Below are 24,805 nucleotides of genomic sequence, written 5' to 3'. Positions count from 1 at the left end.
TTTCATAATTATACACCACAATATTGTTTTCTGATCCTCACTGGAATTCTGGGCTGTAATTCAGCTTTTGGAGAACAAGGGGCATTTTATCACTATTATTTATTAATAAAGCAGATGCCTTTGCAAACAAGCAATCAGAAAGATGTCCAACATTAATATATAGCACTCTGTAATACTTCTCAAGTATTAGGTATAATCACTGCAGCAATACGGGAAATACATTAGCCATTCTTTAAAGAGCACATTACCTTTTCACAATCATACAAGACATTGGTCAGGAGTTATGCCAGTGGTGAAGTAACACAACTTCCGATTTATCTGGCAAAATGTTTCTAATAACTTTGCAAACCACTGTGGTTAAGTACTTTACTGACAGTGTGCCAAATCTGGCATCAAACAGTTGTGATAGTATCAGGCTGGCCAAGCAGCCAGTTACATTAAAGGGGATTCCTCACAGTGAAGCATTAAGCAATTTTAATTAACTTTTAAACATCTTAGTCCTAAAATGAGCAAACACACAAATTAAACAAGACTAGATATCAAATAAAGATTTAAAACATTTACGCCAAGAAATTACAATACACATTTTAATTTTGGACCAGATAATTTGCTAATTAAAACTTCAGATTGCAGGTATAAAATTATTAGCTTTTGATTGCATTTCACAGTAGAGCTAGCTTATAAAATAAAGTCCAAACCTATATTAACACAAGTAATTGCAGCTTAATTTCTCAGTGGATAAAGCAGAAAATAACACACAGGAAGCTTCACTCTTCGACTGACAGAAACTTCTTGAGTTTCACGTTCAACTAAGCATTGAATGCTATCAGTTACACAGACACCAGTAGTTTTTACCCTTGTTACGACTGCAAAATCAGGGATAATCTAGTATTTTGGCGATGGAAGTGGAAGAATAAGTATTGGACAGGACAACAGGGATAACTCCCCCTAATTTTAAAAAAACTGTCACATGATCTTTAACATGAACCCAAAGTCAGTTTATTCTCTGAACAATGGCACCTTCAATTCTGAAGCAGTTCCTCAGTGCTTTCTGTATGCATTTGCATTGCGCTAATTTCATTTTACCAGGTGAAATAAAAACCAGGTCCTCACCATCACTATCCCCAATTTGAGAATCCAAGAAAATAAAGAACAAAAGTTCATTCCGCCTTCAGTAGACAGCAAAGTTTGAACATCATCAGCAGCTTACATTTACAAATGCATTTTCAAATCCAAACAGTATCCCACAGCTTTATAAAGAAACAAACCATCTCCATGTCAAAAGATGCATCCAAGTATCCGAGAACCAACATTTGTCACAGTGACATTCGTAAAGTGTTTCACTTCTCGATTCACTCGCCTTCCAGTTGTTAATCTAAATCACCTTCTATCCTGTGCATTCATATTTGATAAATACAAAAATGAGGCATAAAGAATACAAACATGCTAGAGTTTCAAGTTGAAGTCTTGCAGTTCTTCCACAAATTTTGGAACATTAGGATGGAAGAGCACTAAGCTTCACCTAAATTCTCTTTGGCTGCTAAATTTGACCGGTTATAAAAATAATTATATTCATTTGGCTGAAAATGGCTCAAAAGATAATAACAAGTCTTCAGCATTTTCAGTAGCTTTATTTTTTTTTAAAAATATCACAATACAAAATCATTTTACAGTTTGTTTTCAAACAATGAACTAACATTATTATGATTTATAGTTTTTGAATTATGTAGCAATCTTTGTCAGACTTTACATCAATACATGAAAGAGCTGTATATACATTTCAATGGCCAATAAAACTATGTATTAACACTGGAGGCAACAATAAACATGAACAATCCTCAAACATTTTCCTTACTGCATTACTGAGGCAAGTACCTAGCACCTATAACCACCATTTGTATAGAAAGTTTCAATGCTAAATAGTCTTTAATTGGTCCTGGGTAAGCAACTTCCTTGAAAATGCTCAATGATTAATTCATTTATACATGAAAGTCATGGAGCGACATAAATTTGTTTTTGTTGCAATTTAAAATAAACTTCAAAGAAAGTTGCTATCAAACACGTTAGAATAGATTTACACAACTTTTAAATTCAGCATTCACGTCTAATATTAGTGGTAAATTACATGGAAATATTCAAGACTAAATTAGGCAATGAAACAAATGAGTGGATAAAATTACCACAGGCAGTAATCTTTTAAATGATACACATCATCCAAGATATTATTGCATTGCACTGAAAAGGGTTCTAGCATAATGCCGCATTTTCTCTGGTGCATAAAATTAATCCAATTTCAATAAATTGAAGTTTGCTTCATATTTAGAGGAAACTAAAACAATGCAGTGTAGATCATTTTGAGGAGAAGTTCTGATTTTTCTACTTGGTAATTAGCTGGAAAAGTATAATATTCTTAAATGCATAGACCACACAGCAAAACAGATTCAACTTTAGGGAACAATTCAGTACTATTAGAAACAATAGCAAAGTTGCTTAAAGCATAATGTGCAATATAACTTCTGAATAGTATCATCATTTAACATTCCAAATTTAAAATCTGCAGCAAATTTGTAGATTTTTTAAAAAAGTGCAGAGTTAAAAAGGAGAAAAAAAAACTCTTCCTTGCAGACAGGGATAGGATTAAAAGTGCAGGAAATCCCAGCTTTCCAATAAGCAAAGCAATCCTCAATTTTTAAGCAAAAATCATAAGTTTATAACATACATAAAAACTTAATTTAATTATTCCTCTTAATTATAATCAAGATTTGAAATCAAAATTTATCAAGTTGAATGCAATACTTAGTTTTACAAACCACTCCTCTAATTGTAAGATTTGCTTTTCAGTGTCAAGCATTGAAAAAAATATATACAAATAAGGTTTCTCTGAGGAATACAAAAATGATAGATGCAATTTTAGAACATGTATATCACTTGAGAATGTGATGAATTACAAATGTAGTTTTGAAGTAAGAGTTGTTATAATTCTGAATTTTAACATGATTCAGGAACTTGAGCTTCACTGTGTACCAATCTCAACTACACATTTGGAAATTGTGCTACAGAAGAGCAAACTCGATATTAGTTAATAACAATTCGTATGGCACAAATTGTAACAATTTTCTACACATAAAAATAGACTAGAATCTGTACCTTCCACAATTGGGTCTGCCTTGATACTTGCCTTTAAAAAAAAATAATTAATTCAAATCAAAATGGAGTCTGTTGGTTTTTTTGTACAAGGAATAAAATGATTTGCCTGCAATTCTTTGGTTTTACAGTACATTTAAACAAAATTAAGACATTGCATCTACTCCCTTAAGCCAACTTTTCATTAAATAATTCAGAAAATGCCAAATTACAAGAATACTGAGGATACAACAGAAACAAATAGAAATGACAGAAGTCAGACTCCACAGGCCAGGAAATTACTAAAAATTTCCTTCAACTACTTACTACAGGAACAATCTCAGTCAATTTAAAAGGATGTTCCAGATATTTAAACTCTTACACCTACCCTTTTAGTGTTTTCAATAACTGCTGGATCTGGTTTTCCATAATTTGGTGGATTTGCATATGGATCATATCCAAGCTTTGCTAACATAGGGGCAATCACTGGCATTTCACGAACTACTTCGTGTGGAATTTTTCCCACCCATTTTGTTAAGGCTTCAATATTGACTGGTTTGATGACTTGATCTGTAGATCGTTCAACTCTGTAATATCAAAAACAATGTAAAGGTTAGTCTTTATATCAAAGATGCTTGCAAGTATATATCACACATTCCAAATTTTCTCCTTTTATTGATATCATGAAACAGCAGCATTAAATTTTCAGCAACACACACACACAGTATGCAGGTGGAACTCAGCAAGATCCTGGTCCTCTTCAAAAGTTTATACACAATTGAAAAACAAAGCCTTATTTATTATATGTATGTAATAATCTTTAAAATCTATTTGCTATTTAACAAAACCTTGACAGAAATATATGATGCTAGCAAATTAAATGCTCTCATTCATTAAGAAAGATTTGGTGATAGATTGTACTTCTCTATCCTCCTTCAAAATTAGAAAAACTAATATGGCAAAGTTTATATAAATTCCATAAGTTACATTACATTTTTCAATTACTTTCTTTGAGAGCAATCACCATGTTGGGAAATGATAACATTCATTATAGAAAATGAAAATCACAATCTCATGTTTTGCTACCACTTGCACAACTAATTTGCAGAAAATCTATGATCACTGTAACTGATTTTCATTAGAACAAGTTCAAATTTAGTTGACTAGTTGACTTTAACAGAGTCTAGTGGAATTTCATCTTTATATTACATATCAAACTGTAATCACAAAGTTACTGAAATGGCCAACAGCAACATTTTGCAAACGTTGGCTAACAAGCTTAACACTTACTTAATGTAAACAAGTTTACAAGTATTTAACTTCTGCATATGCAACATGTGATAACAGTCGTGGGTCAAATTTAAAAACAAGTCACGTCTTAATCAGAAACTTTTGAAAATCTGCAGATGCTGGAAATCCAATACAACACACAAAATTCTGGAGGAACTCAGCAAGTCCGGCAGCATCAATGGAAAAAAGTAGCAAGTTGGCATTTTAGCCCAAAATGTCGACTGTTTACTCTTTTCCATTGATGCTGCCTGACCTGCTGAATTTCTCCAGTATTTTGTGTGTGTTACATCATAATAAGAGCTCTGGCCACTTGGTGGCACAGTTGCCTGCATTCTGCTCTACCTCAAGTTACTTCCTCCTCTTGGTTCACAAACTACATTTGTTTTGGACAGAGCGGGTTGATTTTACAATAAAATACATTAAAGTATCTTTAAAAATGGTTTAATCATCATAATGGAAAACAGGAGGAAAAGCATAATGAGCATGCAACAAACTTGCACAACTATTACAATAGTATTTCTAATATCACCTCCTGGTCCAGCATTCGCTAGTTTGGTTCCTGGTGCCTTTCATAGACCTTATAAGGACTACTTGGAGTGGAGGTACAATGGCTAATAGCAACCCCTTCAAGCTCATCTGCAGAAACAGCTTAATTTCTACTTTTGACGTCTTTTTTTCCCCCTCTTCAGTGTGGTGCAGTTCTGCTGGACCCTGACCTGGAGTTACACTCAGACTTCAATTCTTTGTAGTGGTGGGACCCACTCCCGGGGCTCACGACCGGCTGCTTTTCAAAATCCCAAGGACGCAGCCTAGAAGGTCAGCTTGCCTTTGGGGTGCTGAGCCTCCATGGCCCTGAGGACAAGCTGCTTCTAAGCCAGTGCTGCTGAGTGAAGCGTTGGGGAGGAGAACAGAATGCCGAGAAACGTGTAACGGCTGTTGGGGCTCAGTACTCAGTGAATCATACATTCACTTGCCTTCTCTCTCTCGTTGGTGGGGGAAGACTTTGTTGTTGATTCTAGAGTCAGAAAATTCAGAAAAAAGCAACTCGACAGATAGACTTTATCATCACAAAACAGTTTTGTTACATCTTCCCTCTCTGTGGAAAGGGGCACCTCTCTGTCCCTTTATGGGGGGGAGGGGGGCAGAGAGAGCCTATGGTATGTTGAATTGTTGGTGAATGATTGTTTTTTGTTGTACTGCAGATCATGGTCTCTCAGGGACTTTGCTACTGCTTGCTTGGTGGCTGGAGGGTGCTGATGCTTTCTTTGCTGAAGTGGGGAGGGGGAGGGTCATTGCTTTGCTGCTGCTTGTGTATGGGTGGGGTTAGTAGAGGGACTTTGAGGTTCTACTGTTTTTACTGTCACTCAATCTTTGCGGCATATCTATTTTCGTGGGTCTGAGAAATCGTACCTTTGAACAAGATTTTCAGGATGTACATTGTATACATTTCTCCGACATTAAATGGAACCATTGAACTATAATCTCTCCTCAACTTCATTACTGGTACTGTTTCTCCTAACACACCATTGTAAAGTAAAAACCGATATTCCAGATACAGTTTATTTTATAGTCTCATCCCTCCTTGTTCTTTCCCAGATTTTGGTAGCAGAATCTGCTTTTGCCCATTATGTTGATATGGTCACTGTGGAAATATCTATAACCCTGAAGTCTTTATGAATTTGTAACGAGGTCTATGAAATCCTAATGTGCTTTTCTGGTTTGGATGAGAAAACTTACATCTGTGTTATATGGGAACAAACTATTTTCTTTGATGACAGGCAAATGCTTTATGGCCAGAGGGGTTGTTTGATGACAGGAGAAACAGGTTGGAAACAACCAAAGATCAATATGAGAATGAGATAAGGATGAAAACATCAGAGGAATATAATGTTACGGAATGGAGCAACCTAATCACCGCTCTTTGTTTTAAAAATGTATAAAAACAGAAACAGAAGATGAGAGCTATATTTCCAGATGAAACTTGGCTGGAAGTACATCTCCTCTTGCAAGTAAATAGTAAATATGTTCCACTCTGAATTTGTAGTAGTTTGTTTTTTAAAAATATTGGAAGACCTAGCTGAACGGTACACGACAGAATTTGGAGGTTTCACCAAGATAACTTATCTAGGTGCAGTGACAACACTGAAAATTCTGAGAACAGAACTGCCACGGAGAACTCCTCAGGAGTAGTGGCCCCCAAATGAAAAGTAAATTTTCTACCCTTGGCAGTTAGACTTTTGGTTTTGACTCGCTTTTGCCCTATACACTCCGATCAATGCTATGGTATTGAGTTTCTCTCGTCATGATTCCGACGCATTCGTCATGACGACAGGAACTTTAACTAAGAGGTCAACCTAGCGTTTGGGATGCATGAAAGATGTGCATTAATATATTGGATAGTTGTTAGTGTCTGGGACATTTACACAGCTCAACCTAGCACCTGGGACACATGTACAAATATTGGATTTTTTTTGAGTGTCAGGAACACTTACACAGGGTGACCTAGTATTGGGGATGCATGAATTTTTTCTAAGTTAATATGAGAAAGGAAATAAGCAAACTATCTAATAATGAAAGGGTGTCAGGGATACCAGGCACCGGAACTAAATAATTAAATTTATTAAACCCTACAGGACTCTGTAGTGAAAACTGGTAAGTAGTAAGTAGTTGGAATATTGGTAAATATGAATAGAAGTAGAAGTAAAAGATGGGGCAGGGTGCATCTTTCCCTAATGCTGAATGAGAAATCAGCACGTGAAAAGAAAAAGTAACAGTGGAAAACATACAAAGTGTTTAAAGCAGATACAAAAGCTGCAGAGCCAATTTGCTCCACAGAGAGGAATAAAATGTGCTTTTGGATCTGAAAGAGGGGACGATGATGAATATGGAAATAGGGATTGGAACGATATAGCAGATAAGGTAACCAGATATGATTATGATGAGGATTCCCTCCCCCCCACCCAGTTACTATTAGAGGAAGGAGCTGCACAGAATATCGAAACCTAAATGTAACATAGACTACTTCATTCAGGATACTGCAGCCAAAGGGATATTGTTAAGAATATTGGGACACATGTGCCCTAGGATTATTCTAGAGAGTTGTTCCACATAATTGGTTACCAGAGAGCAATACACAAGTCTAAGTGATAAATAAGGAAAGGAAATTGATTGTAAGGCGCTTGCATCTGAACGTACACTCCGCTTTGCCAGAAGCACAGTGACATTCTAGGGAAATAAATGATGAATTAGAAAGTATGCAACACTGATTGTTGTAGGTAATAATAATGGGGGCCCAAATAGATGGGTTACATAAATGTTACCAGAGGAAAGGAGAACACCCCCTTGCATTTGCGGATGGTGTTTCCAGGGTTATATGGATGAACATTAGGTCAAGATCATTTAGAGCCAGAACCCATAAACAGATAGATAGGAACATTAGTGTCTCATCGTGCCAATAGATTTAGGAAGATTTTGGAACTGTTTTCTCCCAGTGACCCTACACATACTGAGGCAAATGACTAGAGCATGGGAGAAGGAAGTATGGAAGTTAGATTTTAAACTTTAAGAATACTCTGGAGGCAGCGAAAGTGTTTTCCATTCCTGAAAATACATGGGATATTGTGTGGGGAAATGCACGTCATTATAGAGGGGAAGTAACACAGCACTGGAGTGTGCCTTCAACTAATCAATGAAGCTGTTATCTGACTCCAAATCTGCTGTTTCAGCTGTGGCAATGTGGGTCTTTATGCTCGTAACTGTAGAGCAAACAGTTAATACAATTTAAATCCTAATAAAAATCAGAGATTGGAGTTACAAAAGGGTCAGTCAGAATATTTCGGAATTTTGGTTAATGTGGGGATTTCCTGCATTAAACTTGTTAAATGTTTACAAGTGCATGATGAATAACTTCCAACAGTTCTTTTAGAGTCTTGGAGTAACACATTTCCTCAATGATGTTGAATTGTAACAGAATATTGAGGTAATGATTTAACCCTTAGGAACAAGAGATTTTTTGAAATGATTTAATGTGTGAATGGCTTTGCATGTAAAATATGGCCACAACTGAGTTCATTTGAGTGAGAGAGAGAAAAATGCTGTTTTAAGAAACTGTGCCTTTAAGAGATGGCACCAATATAATAACATGTGCCCCCCCCCCCCCCACCCACCCAGTTTTTTTCCTCTCTCTTCTTTGGTCCTTTGAAAAAAAATGTGAAAGCCTTCCATGGTGGATATTTTAAATTTTGAAGTTACTTCAAGGAAGAATAGCACAAACATGCTATTTTTGTTTTGTTTTGTCTTGTCTTGCCTGTTACCTCTTGGGGTTGTGTTTCTATTTTTCATGGAACTAATTTTAGAAAAAAACGATTCCATACTGGCCAGATGTAATCTGAGTTGAAGTAAAAATTTTTGCATCTATATTCCAGATTTCTGAGGAAAATGGGCATTTGGAGTAGATTGCAAATTGGAAGGCAATTAAATTAGCAATTTGAAATTAACACTTTTGGAACGATTTAAGTATTTTTGAGAGCAATTCTAAAATTTGCTTTAATAATAAGACTGCTTTCATTTATAGAATATTATGTTGCCAAGAACTTGGACATATTGACTTTGAGTTTGAGATTCCTTGAAAAATCGTTTTGGTGTAATTTGCAAATGCAAGGTGGTAAGGTGTTCCCTGGGGTCTCTACTCAACAGAGTGCGTGGAAAACCTCTGTCAATCTCCCCAAGCAAAGATCTGTGAGCAGGAATCCCTCTACCTTTTACATAAACTAGCCAAGAAAGGGCATAAGTGCAACAAAGCAGAAACTATAGATTGTACAACCAGAAGTTACTTATCTGGGACATATCCTATCTTAGGATATAAGGCCATAGATTAACTATCGCTTCAATCCAAATCTTAAAGCCAAGCAGCCAATGACTCATAGGGAAATGAATCTTTTCTTGGGGTTGACTGGGTATTACAAACAGTGGATATTAGATTATGACGCTATGGTTAGCCCTCTCCAGAAAATATTTTTTCCCAGTCAACCAAACACGTTATACCCCAGAAACTGAGAAAGCATTTGAACATATAAAAGCAAAGATATTTTTCTCAACTTTGGGCCTCCCAGATTATAGAAAGGAGTTTCACCTTTTGTTCTCCATGAATGGTTTGTTCATTTCACTTTGACTCAAGAATTACACAGAAAGACAAAGGCCAATTTTTTTAATGTCAGTGTTCAGACCCAATAGCCAGAGGTTTATCAGATTTCTTCCAACAGATGCAGCCTCTTGCCTTGCTGTTCAGTAAATGCTGACTCATTGCGCCACATAACAGCACATCTCCACTAGGCAAACTAAGTATGAAATCGAGTCATTAATAAGTCCAAATGTTAGAATTACTTGCTTTGCAACTCTTATGGCCACTTCTCCCCACTAAGGAAAGACACAATCCATATTGCTGTGAAAACTGTTACATAAGTAATAAAACCTCATGTGGACCTTACTGATACTCCCATTGTTGATTTAATTTTCCTTGTTGACTGTTCAGCTTTATGTAACAAAATGGGAAAAGCTGGGAAAAAATGTAAGCAGCAATGACAGTATGCGGCTTCACTCCAATTAACCCATTTTGGCCCTAGGTAAATTGGTACTGTGGATTGCCCAATGTGTTCACAAGTTCACACATGCGGGGAAGAAGGGAATGATTAATTAAATAAACTAAATCTGTCATAACCCTGGAGTATCTCAAGTTCCAAAGCAAATCCATAGACAAGGTACGAGATGCGAGATGTACCTTGCAAGATCCAGGAAAACTGATATAAGTAACAGGGGTTCATACCCTGCCATCAGATGGCCTTTTTTTACACTTACTTTATTGAATTGTCTTAATGTAAAGGGTGTAAATATGAATTAGTCATTATTGATGTGTTCTCACACTGGCATAAAGTATTTCCTTGTACAAAGAGTGATGCAGTTACAGTAGCAAAATGTTTGTTAAAGGAAATAATCCTGCCATTTGGGATCCCCTGGAAACTAGCAACAACAGCATCCATTTCACTGGTAAAGTAATAAAATATGCAAAGCCTTACAGGTAAATCAACATTTGGATTCTCAGTCAAGGGCTTCATGGAAAGGATGAATACAACAATTTAACAATAACTCAGCAAAATGTGTGAGGAAACTGGACTAAAGCAAACATTTGCAAATGTTAAGTGCCACGTTATTGAGCTTGGCGATTATGCGGTGGTGTGGACATTTAAAAAGAGAAAGAATTCTTTGGAACCTTGACTTGAAGGACCATTTCAGGTATCGTTGGTTACTAATACAGCGTTTAAGGTAAAAGAAAAGCCGTTGTGAATTCATGCTTCTCAATGATGATGTGAAACAAATAAAACCACTGAGAACCCTAATGACAATGGGTAGATTAGCCCTTATCTCTTCTCTGACAGTTGCAATTGCCACCAACACTTTCTTGTGATTGACTGGCAAACGTGCAAACAGGACCAACGTCCTAAACTGCTAGGTTTGCATGTATTTCCAGGCACGTGGAAGTGGGTATGCTTTTTCTTACCTGTGCCCCTTCAGTGGAAGAGGTAAACTGTTACTTTAATAGGTCCAAGCCCTCTGCTCTGAGTATGCTGGTACAACGAAGCTAGCTCTCAGAAACATAAACCCCTTCCTTCCTTTATTGGTACAGCCAGAATGTCACTGGGAGGAAGATGGGGATATAAATTTGGAAATGACTGCTTTAGCAGATGGCACATACCTCCATAAGACAATGCTAACCTCAGAGTAAAAGGACTTAGTGTTGTCCTGGGGAAGGTAACACTTGACTATGGAACTAGTAAAGCACAGGAAGTGATTAACATGACATCAGCACTGGAAGAGTTAGCAAATGAGACTTCATATGCTCTCACTCAAACCCAACAAGCAATATCTAAATTGTTGGAATAATTGGTGACAGTCCGTATAGTAGCATTGCAAAACCTTTGGACAGTGTTTTATCCAAGAAAGGAGGCATGTGTGGTCTGAATGGACAAGAATGTTACATTTAGATGCCAGATGAATCCAAAGACATAACTCACTTTGCAGATCATATCAGAGAAGCCATCGAATAGATTACGAAAATGGGACAACAGTTTCACAATTATAACACTCCGGGAAGAGTATGAGGGGTGACCGTCCTACATTATGGTATAACCATTCATATAATAATAGTTGTTATTCTTTTGTGGTTTATGTGCAGTATAGGACTAAGGAGGAGAGTAAATTGAAAATGGGTACCCATTGATCCAGACTAGGAAAAGGGGATTTTAACTAAAGATCTGAAACTGTATCATTATTTGAATATTCAAAATAATTTTGAGTATTGCACCCATACCTTAACAATTGTGTTTTTGATGATTATGGTGTTATCATGAAAATACAAAAAAGAGGGAATGTGTAAACATATTTGTAACACGGGTCTTTATAAATTTATAACTTCTGTAAAATGTAATGAACTGGTGTCTCTGAAATTCTTTAGTGCTTTGCTGGTTGGGGAAGAAAACTTACAACTGTGTTTGTGCTACATGGGAACTATTTTCTTTGATAACAGGTAATTGTTTTTTTGGGCGGAGGGTTTGTTTGTTAACTAGCAAGCAGGTTGGAAACTTCTAAAGATCAAATGTGAGAATGAGATAAGGCTGAAGATAACAGGACTGTAATGTTGAATGGAGCAACCTAATTACTGTTCTTTGTTTAAAAAAATGTATAAAAGTACTTTGGTTGAAACAGAAGATGGGAGCTACATTTCCAGATGAAACATGGTTGGAAGTACATCTCCCCTTGTAAGTAATAAATGCATTAATAATGTGATCCACTCTGAATTTGTTGTAGTTTGTTTCTTTATGTTGAAAGACCTATCTGAACTGTACATGACATCACACAACTGCAATTAATACTGTTGAACAAATAGACATCACATGGTTTCAGGTCATACTTTAATTTTTGCATATATGACTATAGAATGCTATTTTTCTTTAAAAATGACCTATTTGTACCATATAACTATTTTTAAACGTGAACCTAACAATAATGAAAATCTCAAGTTCATGGCCAATTCGATTCCCATCCATTGCCATAGTATTGATCATACAATCTCTAATCTAGAGAAGCTAAAGGTTATGGGGAACAGGCAAGAAAATTGAATCAAGTGTGGAGTCAATTGGTTTTAATCATACTAAATGGCAGAGCAGACTTTAGAAGCGAAAAAAATCTATTCCTGCACTTATTTACGTTTCTTCCTCCTGAACAAGTAACAGCATTTTGGTAAAGCGGTGTTGCAAGATCAAGTCATAGCAGCATCTATGGAAAAAAAGCATAGTTGACATTTCAGCCCGAAAAGTCGACTATGCTTTTCCCCCATAGATGTTACCTGGCCTGCTGAGTTCCTCCAGCATTTTGTGTGTGTTAATCAGATTTCCAGCATCTGCAGATTTTCTCCTATTTGTAATGTTTTCTTAAATCTAGGCCAAAGCCCCATTACAAGACTAGGATGTGCTCAATCATTTTTCTATGCTCAGGAGCACAGGATGGTCTGTTTATCTCTCCTCATAGAACAAGCTTACTACCTTAGGAACCAATCTGATGTAACCTTACTGACGGTTCTCATCACAAATACATTTTTCCATAGGTGGGGAGATCAGTATCGTACAATAATAATCCAAATATGGATTCACAGAAACCTATACAATTGGAGTAGAAGACATACATAATTATCCTCAAATCCTCTTAGAATAAAGATCAAGATACCATTTCCCACACTAACTGCTTGATGAACCTGAACAGATGATATGTCATCCCGAAGGATGGAAGGACTTCCAAAGCAATACTTTGAACAACACAGTAAATACTGTCCCTTCTTCAAAGCACTATGATTATACTTGTTTGTTTTTTTTTTGGAGAAGTAATTACCTGCTACATTTTCTACATCACAAATGGTGTTCATACTGTTATCAAAAAACTTCGTAAAATTCTGAAAAGGCTGCAAAAAGGTCTAATACAAATGAAAGGCTTTAATTAAAACTCACATGTTAACTTCTTTGGTTGGTTGTGTAAAAATCCAATTGAACGGGATGGTCAGCCTGCTTGAATGTATTACCATAGGTATAAGCCAAGAAGACTTTATGGAACATTTCAGACTGCACTACCAAATAAAGGAAACCCATTCAACAGAAACCACTGGATCTATGGAGGCGAGTGAAAAAGTCTGTTCTTAACTGCTAACCATAAAAATCCAGGCTAATTATATATATATTTGCTTGAAACTCTATTGTATGCAATTACATTTCTGGACTTAATATGCAACTCAATCTTTTATAAGGAAGAAAATGAGGCATATATTGATTTGGGAATGAAGAAAAATAACTACAATAAGAGCTTAGTTAATTAAGGTTTCTTACATCTCAGACCATTTGTTACAAGTTATTTCAATTTCCACCTAAAAATAAATTCGTTTTTGGGGCGAGACAGATTTATGTCTGGGTCCGACCAAATGCTGAATACTATCCTTTGCCTCTCTCCTGGCTAGACGCTTGATCCTCCTTAGATGGAGAGATGTTGCCCCGCCCACCCATGCGCAATGGCTTAACGACATTATGGCCTGCTTGGACCTCGAAAAAATTCATTATTCAGTTCTTAATTCGGATCTAAAGTTCCATAAGGTCTGGGGACCTTTTATCGAGGACTTTCATAACCTTCCTCTTGACTAGGGTTTTTTTTTTCTTCTTTTCGGTCCCTTGCTTTCAGCTCCCTTTTTTTTCTGGCAGTAGGCATTATTATCCTCTGTTGCTAAGTGTATTCACAGTCTGGGAGTTTGACTGTCCTGACTTATACTCTCTATATTGTGTTGTGGTCGGTCTGGAGTTGTTGTTGTTTTTTTCTTGTGTTGTGGGGCTTGGGGAGGATACTAAGCTTACCTGTCTTTAATTTAGGTGCTTTTTTGTTAAATTCTCTTCCTTTGTAGCATATTGTTATTGTATGCTTAATTTTGCACTGTATTAATGTTCCTCATTGGGATTTGGGGTTTTTAATTTGTAAAATGTTTCGAAAAACTAATAAAAATTAAAAAAAATTAGTTAAACTGAACACTGAAATACAAGTGAAAAAATGAATTATTTACAAGTGTGGAAGTTCTGATGAATTGGATCAAATAGTTCTTTTACTCTTTAAAACTCAAATCAGTTGAATTCTGTGCTTATGTTGGCACAAAAGAGTGTAAAGAATTAAAGCAAAGAATAAATTTAACCAAAAATACTCATATCCAAAATATGAGTTATAGTTAACTAAATTATCATAACACTCTTAAAACAAATAACTGTAGATATTGTAGAAAACTGATCACAACAAGGTTTACAATAGGATTAGAGTTGCTTCTTGACAATGCCCCTGTAATCACAAAGACAATCTGGAGGTTCACAAAACAAATTTTGTTTCTTTGTTTCACTGATGGCAAATATTAAGAAGAATACTATTTTCAAATTGCTTCTCATTAAAATCTACAATTACGTAAGCTTTAAACTTATACTTACTTAGAAAGAGAAACACCACCCACTTTTCCTATCATTTCTTCATGATGCAATACTGCTGTATTCCAAGGTATGTCTAGGAACTGTAGAACATTTCTCATCCATTTTGCTGGATGTAAAACAAGTTGTTCGTAATGTACTGGCAAACATTTATTAAATCCGGTTTCCAAACACTGGTTGTACATTGTCTCAATGGCACGGTTCCATTTGGTCAAGCAGTCTCTGTAACTGTTGAGATCAAAACCCGCTATGGTAACTTTCCGAGTAATCATAGAGTGAACTGAAGCACGACCATCTCGTATCATTAGAATGAATTTGGCATTTGGAAAAATTTTACTTAAGTATGTCAATGATTTAAGGGCAAATGGATCTTTATTGCACAAGTATGTAGCAGGCTCTCCATGTTTCACAATTATTTCTAGTAAAAAGGCTTGCATGGCTGAATCCAGCACTTCATCTGTTACTCCAGCTTCATCCAATCGCTGCTTTTCTCGGCCAGATTTGCTCCACATATGCTTCATTGCCAGGATTCTTGGAATAACCCTAGTCTCTTCCCCACATCGAACATCAGGATGAGCATCAAGCATGGCCCTCATGAGTGTGGTGCCACTTCTTGGAACTCCTCCAATAAATATTAATGGCATGTCTTTGTTGTACACAAATCTTTTTGAATTATTTTTGAATCCAGTTCCTGAAACATAACTTAATGATCTTCCGTTAGCTAACATGTTGGGATGTTTATGGTTGTGATCTATGTTATGGTGGCATTCTAATGCATAACGGCCCAGGTAAAACACAGTTAGTGAACTGATCATTAAACATACTAAAAGTAAGTTGTGTTTTAATTTGCCTATCATTTTGAAATATTACAACTATAAGTGATATTGATTCAGATGTCCAAAATAGTTTCCTGTAATTTTGTTTACATCAATTCCAAGGCACCAAAAATACAGGGGCATGTACATCTGAAAGAAAAACAAAAATTAATGAATTTAAATTACAGTTAAGAATATCTAAAACAGATTTCATCACACAAATGAAACTTTTCATCTCAGTTAATCAAACAAGCCATGTTATTCTTCAATTTATTTTGCACTGCAAATGATAACAATAAAGTTTCATTTGTAAATGCACATTTTCTTCTAAAAGGCTGAGATGTTGTTGGACAAAACTCCAGAGATGAAAGCCAAGACCATATACATTATAAACAGTTTTTGGAGAAAAATGTTACAGAAATAACCAAAACCAGATTCAAAATACTCAAATATTGTTGAAGTTCTGCTTTAACAGTTCAGACCACCAAAGAGTTAGCTGTATTTTTATAACAATAAATAAAAATCTTAATTCCCATTTATATTGTAATAGACTTCAAAACACAGGGACATGCTACATTGTAGATTAAAACTATGGCAGGCTGTTGCCATGTTCAGCAAAAAGATCTCTTCTGTTAAAATTGTGCCTCGCTCAAATTCAGTAAAATCCCACCATCCATTCCAATATTATTTTTCTCTTCCTCTGAGATACCTGGCTGAAATTGTGATTCATTTGCTCTTGAATCTCCCTTTCATGTTCACTAACTTAAAATACATAGTTGTTTTTATGTAATATTTAGTTGCAAGTCTGAGTTCCAAAGCAAATCTGGCAATACAACAACTTTGATCTTAATAAAGAATCATGAATGGCACCCTCTTGAAATGTTAACAATCCCTCAAACCCCTCTTCAGCCGTTGATTGTCTACTCATGCACACTCAAACCTGCCCATGAATCTTAACCCATAGCCATCTTTCTGACACTTTATTAGCCTCCATATTAACTAATCCTCTCACGTGATTGAGAGTTTGAATCGCCTGGGACTATACTCTCTGGAGTTCAGAAGAATGAGTGGGGATTTTATAGAAACATACAAAATTTTGAAAGGGATAGATAAGATAGAAGTAGGAAAGTTGTTTTCATTGGTAGGTGAGACTAGAACTAGGGGACATTGCCTCAAGATTCAGGGGAGAAGATTTAGGATAGAGATGAGGAGAAACTGTTTTTCCCAGAAAGTGGTGAATCTGTGGAATTCTTTGCCCAGGGAAACAGTTCTAAATATATTTAAGAAACAGTTAGATAGGTTTTTACACAGTAAGGGAATTAAGCGTTATGGGGAAAAGGCAGGTAGATGGAGCTGAATTTATGGACAGATCAGCCATGATTTTATTGAATGGCAGGGCAGGCTCGATGGGCCGGATAGCCTACTCCTGCTCCTATGTCTTATGTTCTTACATACCAGTTGTGTGGTGAAAAAGGAACAGCACCTCTTTCACCTCAGACAGCTGAAGTTTGGTGTGGGCCCTGAATCCTAAGAACTTTTTTTTTATATAGGGGCACAATTGAGAGCATCCTGACTGGCTGCATCACTGCCTGGTATGGGAACGGTACTTCCCTCAATCGCAGGACTCTGCAGAGCATCTGTAGATGTGAACTTGCCACTATTCACAGGACATTTACAAAGACAGGTGTGTAAAAAGGGCCCGAAGGATCTTTGGGGACCCATGTCACCCCAACCACAAACTGCTCCAGCTGCTACCATCCAGGAAACCATACTGCAGCATAAAAGCCTGGACCAACAGGCTCTGGGACAGCTTCTTCCAGCAGGCCATCAGAAAGCTTAACTCATGCTGACACAGTGTATTACTATGTTATATTGACTATCCTGTTGTACATACTATTATAAATGATCATAAATTGCACATTTAGACAGAGACGCAACGTAAACATTTACTCATGTATATGAAGGATGTAAGTAATAAAGTCAATTAAAATTCCTGCAATTTTTAAAAGGAGGCACAAGAGACTGTAGATGACCAGAATATCAACAATTCCTTCAGCTCTACCACAGATGATGCTAACCCATCAAGCTCCTAGACCAGATTGTCTGTAGCTGGAGTTTTAAAATTTATTCAAATTATGCTCATTCCACTTTTCCCTTTCTCTGTAACCATCACAACTGCACAAGTTGAGCTTCAAAATCTCTTCAATAGGGATCTCATTAAAATTTAACTTTAACCAAGTGCTGAGTTACTAATCCTAATACATCCTTAATTTTACTTGTGAAATACTCCTAGACATTAAGAAAATACAAATGCTACAAATTATAGTTAACTAGCTTCTCCATGAGCTTTATTAATTGTAACCCCATTTAACAGAGCCATTTATGGTTCAGAGCATACCAACGGATTTTAAGTGGAATTCAGACTCTGCCCCAGCTTCTTAATAAACTGAAATTAAAACCATTTCAAAACAGTTATTTAAAGAAGTACTGTGCTCTGGATAGAGAGGAACCCTTGGATGGACAATATTTTGATTTTCAGAAGGTGCTTGATAAGGCCACACATCACATTACTGAAATGAATAAAAACTCATGGTCAGTGAGAGAATGGATCAAAGGCCTCAAGTTTTTACAATGTGTTTGGATGAAAGCAGAGCTCTGTTTGCTATAGGTACTGATGATACAAAAAGCAAGCTACTGAAGAGTATACACAGGAAGCTACAAAAATAAAAGCAATCAAGCAAAACTCCACCATAATTTATTGTTTTGAAATCTCAATGGTCCACCAGATTCTGATTCCTAAGCCCCACTTAAAAATACACCAAGGTTTCAGTTCCTGGGTTCACTTGAACATACCAGGGTCCTGATCCCATGCTCCTTTTAATCTCAATGGATTCACCGGAAAATATTAAAATATATTGTAACAAGTTGGAAAAAAGTGTGAATTAAAAGCATGTTGCAATATTAATTAGACTAGCAATAGTCCAATATAGTCTGCTAGCCCAGCAGCATAGAGTGGTTGGATTTTAGTTTTCCTATACCAAGGTGAAAGACTGCAGAGCTCCAAGATGCAGAAAAACCTGGGTATCTAAATGCATTACCGTAAATTCTGGTGTATAGGCCGAGAATCAGGCCCTAAAATTAGGGGGTCGGTTTATACAGAGGGTGCCAACTTTGGAAAAATTAATACACGGAGACAGGTCGTATTTTCTGGCTGTTTTTGAGTCAAATTGGTTTCACTGTCAACCCATGAATTCTTTGCTTTGTTGAAACTCATCTCGTGGCTGGAGCACAGACATCAAACCACCGGGGATGACTGCAATGTTTGTATTTTCAGCTTTCAGTGCTGCTTTTGTCTCACAAGTGCGCTTTGAACTTGTCCCAGACAAGTAGCGACTTTTACTTCCTGACACCTTTGGGACATCAACGCCACACCTCTTTAACCCACTTCAAGCAACTCATTTTGTCCATCCAGCAGTGTTCTTGAACGTAAACAATACCCCGTGGTAATTTTCTGAGCAATCTTTGTTTTTTGTCTCAACACAAGATCACGTCTATTCATAAATCGGGTGCACCAACTTCGGGTAGCTTTGAAATTTTCGCTGACCTCACTGTGTTTCTCGTCCCATTTCAACGCTTGAACTTGAATCATTTCTCTGGTAACGATGTATCCTGACGATCGCTGGTGATTCACTCACTCAAACTTTTTCTTCCAGTTCTGGCCACTGGCATGTTTTCCCGCAGTTTGCATATTTCGTCTTTGGTATTTCACTCAGCCTGTCCTCTGCCTTTCTCCACTCTGTCATTCTCTCTCGTTTACACTAAACTTCTTAGCAGCTGCAGAATTATTCGTTCCTTTAGCAAAATCAACAACTTTCAGCTTGAAGCCAGCATCATATCGCATTTGTTATAATCTTTGGTACGTGGTAGTTGCAAACTCAATACTGAGGACACATAATGACCCCACCACCCCGTGTTACGTTTTAATGAAATTGCGATGGGCGCTAAATTGTTTCACGGGGGTTACATTTCGGAGGATTCTTTTCCATTAGAAACCTAATCCAAAATTTCTCTCCCTGATTTATTTATAAGAATTTGTCTATAATGCTCTACAATGTGTAGGCCTGTTTTCTTAGCAGGTACTGGTTCACAAAATTTCCAGGGTCCGGATCCAGCAAAGCTGAGTACCGACATGTGAGATCTTGTGATCTTTTCTGGTTAGATCAAAAACCTCTACAAAAAAGGTCAGCTTATACAAAGATAACATGAAAAAGTCACTTTTTTAAACTTGAAATTGGGGGGGGGGGGGGGGGGGGGGTCGGCTTATACTCCGGAATATATGGTATTCATCAAAAGACTAGCATACAGGTAGAGAAAGTAGCTGGGAAAATAATGTTATTCTCAAATACAAATCCTTTGATCCAACTCAATTATATAGGATCTTAGTAAATACTGGTAACCTTATTAAAGATTGGATGAAAATGTGTTGGAAGCAGTTCAGACAAAGTTTGGGGCTGGGCAGGTTATACACGACTGAATAAGCAAGACTTTTATCTAGTGGAATTTAGAAGAGGGAGTTGGGGCTAGATCGACTAAAGAGTCTTGATGGGATGGATGTGGAGACTGTTTTTAGAAGAAAATGAAATGACAGATGTTTTTCTTCAAGTGTTGAACTCTTCCTCAAAAGGGCAGTGGAATCACCGACTTTGTTGGATTAAATTGTTACTTTCTTGTAGTTTAACTTTCTTTATGTGTGCTTAAGTGTGTACATAATCAGTAGTTTGTCTAAATTTTCAGTAGATAGTTGGTTGGTTACTTCTGTAGTTTCTTTGTAAACCTAAATGTCATGGCAGTTTAAGACTGTCCGTATTTCACAGACTGTTATCTAACCAGCTTCAACCAGTTTGCAGTATAAAAAGAACATGAGGTCTGTTCTATTTTTTAAAAATCTTTCTCTTTACTTGTTCATTGTTGTGTTACTTGTTTGGCAGGTGCAGGCTAATATTGTATGTACTATGATGGTCATCCAATAAAATGGCTATAATGATAAGATTTGTGCTTCCAAAGAACCATCTGGACAATATCATTGCCAGATCCAACAACTTTGAATATTTACAGGGTAGGAGGGTAGATAGATTCTTGAGTAGCAAAGGTTGGTTAAGTGGGGTGGGGGAGTTTAGTGAAAATAAGCAAGAATACAGAGTTTAATAACAATCAGACCAAACATGATCTTAGTGAATGGCAAAGTAGGCTCAAGATGTCAAATGGCCAACTCCTGTTCTTAAATATGTTCATAACTAAAATGACACATTCACCATTTATTTACCCAAATCAAACCACAAACTTTTTTTTTTGAACAGAAATTCAGGGGAGATACAAATTAATAGAGCATTTCCTGCACATCTGCCCTCATCCCATCCACCCGCCACCTCACTCGGGATTGGGTTCCCCTTGTCCTCACCTACCACCCCACCAGCCTCCAGGTCCACCGTATAATTCTCCGTAACTTCCACCACCTCCAACAGGGATCGCTCCCTACTCGACTCCCTTGTCCACTTGTCCCCATTCCTTCCCACCGATCTCCCTCCTGGCACTTACCCTTGTAAACAGAACAAGTGCTACACCTGCCCTTACACTTCCTCCCTCACCACCATTCAGGGCCCCAGACAGTCCTTCCAGGTGAGGCGTCACTTCACCTGTGAGTCGGCTGGTGTGGTATACTGTGTCTGGTGCTCCCGGTGTGGTCTGTTATATATTGGTGAGACCTGACACAGACTGGGAGACTGTTTCGCTGAACACCTATGCTTGGTCTGCCAGAAAAAGCAGGTTCTCCCAGTGGCCACACATTTTAATTCCACGTCCCATTCCCATTCTGATATGTCTATCCATGGCTTCCTCTACTGTCAAAAGGAATCCAAACTCAGGTTGGAGGAACAACACCTTATATACCGGCTGGGTAGCCTCCAACCTGATGGCATGAACATTGACTTCTCTAACTTCTGTTAATGCCCCTCCTCCCCTTCTTACCCCATCCCTGACATATTTAGTTGTTTGCCTGTTCTCCATCTCCCTCTGGTACTCCCCCCCCCCCCTTTTCTTTCTCCTGAGGTCTCTCATCCCATGATCCTTTCCCTTCTCCAGCTCTGTATCACTTTTGCCAATCACCTTTCCAGCTCTTAGCTTCATTCCACCCCCTCTGATCTTCTCCTATCATTTCGCATTCCCCCCCCCCCCCCACTACTTTCAAATCTCTTACTATCTTTCCTTTTGGTTAGTCCTGATGAAGGGTCTCGGCCCGAAACATCGACAGTGCTTCTCCTATAGATGCTGCCTGGCCTGCTGTGTTCCACCAGCATTTTGTGTTTGTTGTTGCAAATTAATAGATTGCCTTTAATTTTACACAAGCAAATATTTAGTTTCCAGCATCTAGATTGCTCAAGAAACCACTTAATATTTTGAGAAGTGATTAGGAAATTACTTAGATTAAGCATACATTAAGCAATCCAAAACTTCATTGTCCATCTTCCAATGTACTCTTTGTAAACTATTGGCTTGGATTTCCTTCTTTCAAGACAATCTTTAAAAACACATCTGATCAAACTTTTGATCATATGCCTTGACTCAGTGTCCAATTTAGCTTCATGCTTGATAGCAATTTGCAATATTTTATGACACGGAAAGAGAATAGACACATACAACCTGATAATGCAAAGTAAATTTAAAAGACTTCAGGTTTGGAATTCAGATAGGAGGCATGCGAAAAATTTAATGGAATTATATGCAAAAGATAATCAATAATAATTATTAAACTTTTGTGGAGTTAACCAAAGATGAACTGAAATTGTTAAATACAATGAGCACATTTTGTGTGCATTATAAGGGTCCCACGTTACCATAGCTGTTATTGTGACGCTATTACAGTGTGGAGGTGTCAAGAGTTTGGAGTTCAATTCCAGCATCAACTGTAAGAAAGTTTATACATTCTAGACGTGAATGTGTGGGTTTCTTCCCACATTACAAAGACATACTGATTAGTAGGTTAATTGGTCATTGTAAATTGTCCTGTTCAGGTGATGTATGTGGGTTGCTGAACAGTGCAGCTCATTGGACTGGAAGGGCCTAAACCACACTGTATTTCCAAATAAATAAGACTATGATCATCTATTCAATTATTCAGAAATCCTGACAATTTGGCGCATGGTTCAACAGGTACTGATTTCTGCACTAACATAACAGGAATCTAGTCTTCGTGCTTCCTTTAAAATTATGAGGTTCACTGGAAAATTTATTATATTACTAAGCTGTGTAACATCTCAAAGAAGTAAGATTGCAATATTAATTGGAATAATATGCAATACTTTAGAAATTCTGCCAAAGTCCTAAACACACTAGATTAACAGAATATTAGTTTATCTATCTTGTAGAGAAACCCAGTATTTCCAACGACTTTCTTTTATTATTTACAGTATTACAATTATACAAGAATCCTTAATTTATCTGAAATACACTAAAATTAAACTGAGAAACTGTATAGTGGCAGCTACACTTTCCTACGGAGTATATTTCTCTATATAACACTGCCAAACTAGACTGCTATTACAACAGATAGTGATAATAATTCACAATTTTAATTTTTTTAAACCACATACAGTGAACAAGCTAAAAATACATTTGGTAATACCAAAACAATTCCACCTCTAAGCAAAGAACCAATTTGTCATATGCCAACAAACTCAATCTCAGGTTACATCAATCGCCCTAACACTCTTCACAATCATACTTGCCGTTCAGGTAGAGTAAAACTAACTGACAGGACAAATGGGAAAGTATACTACCTGTTAGGGACTGTTAGGCACGGGACATTTTTCAGGATTATGGAATGGTGTTAGCAGCCAATTAATAAAAACAAGAATCAGTTTTCAAACTAAGACAAAGATAATTGTATGATTACACAACACTACCTGCAGAGAGCGAACTTCTCTGCACTGTTGTAAAGGAGGCTATTTTTGAGCCTGGATTAGCAACAAATGTATTTGAATATACAGAGACTCTCAACAGTCCATATATGTTTCCGTTGTAAATATGCAATTACGTAGAGCCAGAACATTAAAATAATAAACTATTGTGACTATTGAAATAGTAATCAATCAGCTGCTATCTTCATAAACATCAACATTATGATTGCAAAATGTTTTATAAGTTCAGTCAAGTTAAATTGGACACTGAGTCAATGAATTACTTGGGCGGATGATGAAAAGTTTGACTGAAGTAGTTGCACAGATTATCTTAAGCAGGAAATCAAAGGCAGAGGGGTTTATAAAGAATACATTGTTGTGCTTAAAGAGTGCAAAACCGGAAGGTACTTTGTGCTGAGAGAATATTTCTAGAGATTCTCAGAGATATTCGAGAATGACTGAGAGTTATGCCTACTAAAGATATAAGCCATATCTACAACTCCAGTCTCTACGTGGTTCATTCAAGCCAAAAACCTACATTTCCTTCACTACAATAATAAACTAAGGGTTACCGAACTATAGTACATCCACATACATTCAGAAAATGAATCGCAAATATCAGCATATGGAACACTTATTTTTTAAAAATCTCACAAGCCAGCTTTCAATGGAGTCAAACAGCAATAAAGAAATTTATCAATCCTTACATTGTAGCCTCTGGCCATCTGAAGAAGGCAGCTCAATAATCAACTCGTCAAACCTGGCACAAAGCCCTTGGTCTTCCTTGCAGTAATGATTCCTACTACACTTCTAAGACATGAGCAGCAGATGCTCTTAAACCCACGATGCTAAGAAAAACAAAGTATTCCAGGACAAAATGGAATTTTCTGCCCCATCAAAATGGAAGAGCTGTTCTAGGTACAAAGGCTGAGCAAACACAACACAGCACGTTAAACTACGTATCCGTTATCTCTTAAGCAGCCCCAGCCCTCGTCACAGAACATTGGCATCACTGGCCACCACAGAACTCACAGAATTATAATGTAATCCATCACCCTCGGCCCTAAGGAACCGT

The 24,805-nt window shown here is 37.0% G+C and overlaps 1 protein-coding gene across 6 annotated transcripts in view; it reads right to left on the bottom strand.

Moving 5' to 3' along the window:
• Positions 1–24,805, bottom strand: part of LOC140731751 (protein-tyrosine sulfotransferase 1-like) — a 75,014-nt gene that overhangs the window by 49,255 nt on the left and 954 nt on the right. For 4 of the 6 annotated variants that reach the window (XM_073053507.1, XM_073053508.1, XM_073053511.1 and 1 more), the window contains exons 2-3: positions 14,967–15,928; positions 3,512–3,710 (exon numbers count right to left, since the gene is read on the bottom strand). In XM_073053507.1, the coding sequence (XP_072909608.1) occupies positions 3,512–3,710; positions 14,967–15,820 (1,053 nt within the window). In that variant the 5' untranslated portion in view covers positions 15,821–15,928. Of the gene's footprint in view, positions 1–1,611; positions 3,179–3,511; positions 3,711–14,966; positions 15,929–24,437; positions 24,516–24,805 lie in introns of those variants that run through there. The other 2 variants (XM_073053506.1, XM_073053505.1) reach the window with 2 other exon arrangements.

Source organism: Hemitrygon akajei, chromosome 8 (assembly GCF_048418815.1).
Source record: "Hemitrygon akajei chromosome 8, sHemAka1.3, whole genome shotgun sequence".
NCBI classification, from domain to species: domain Eukaryota; kingdom Metazoa; phylum Chordata; class Chondrichthyes; order Myliobatiformes; family Dasyatidae; genus Hemitrygon; species Hemitrygon akajei.
The sequence above is the reverse complement of the archived record's forward strand: the minus strand, read 5'-3'. Positions and strand labels throughout refer to the sequence as shown.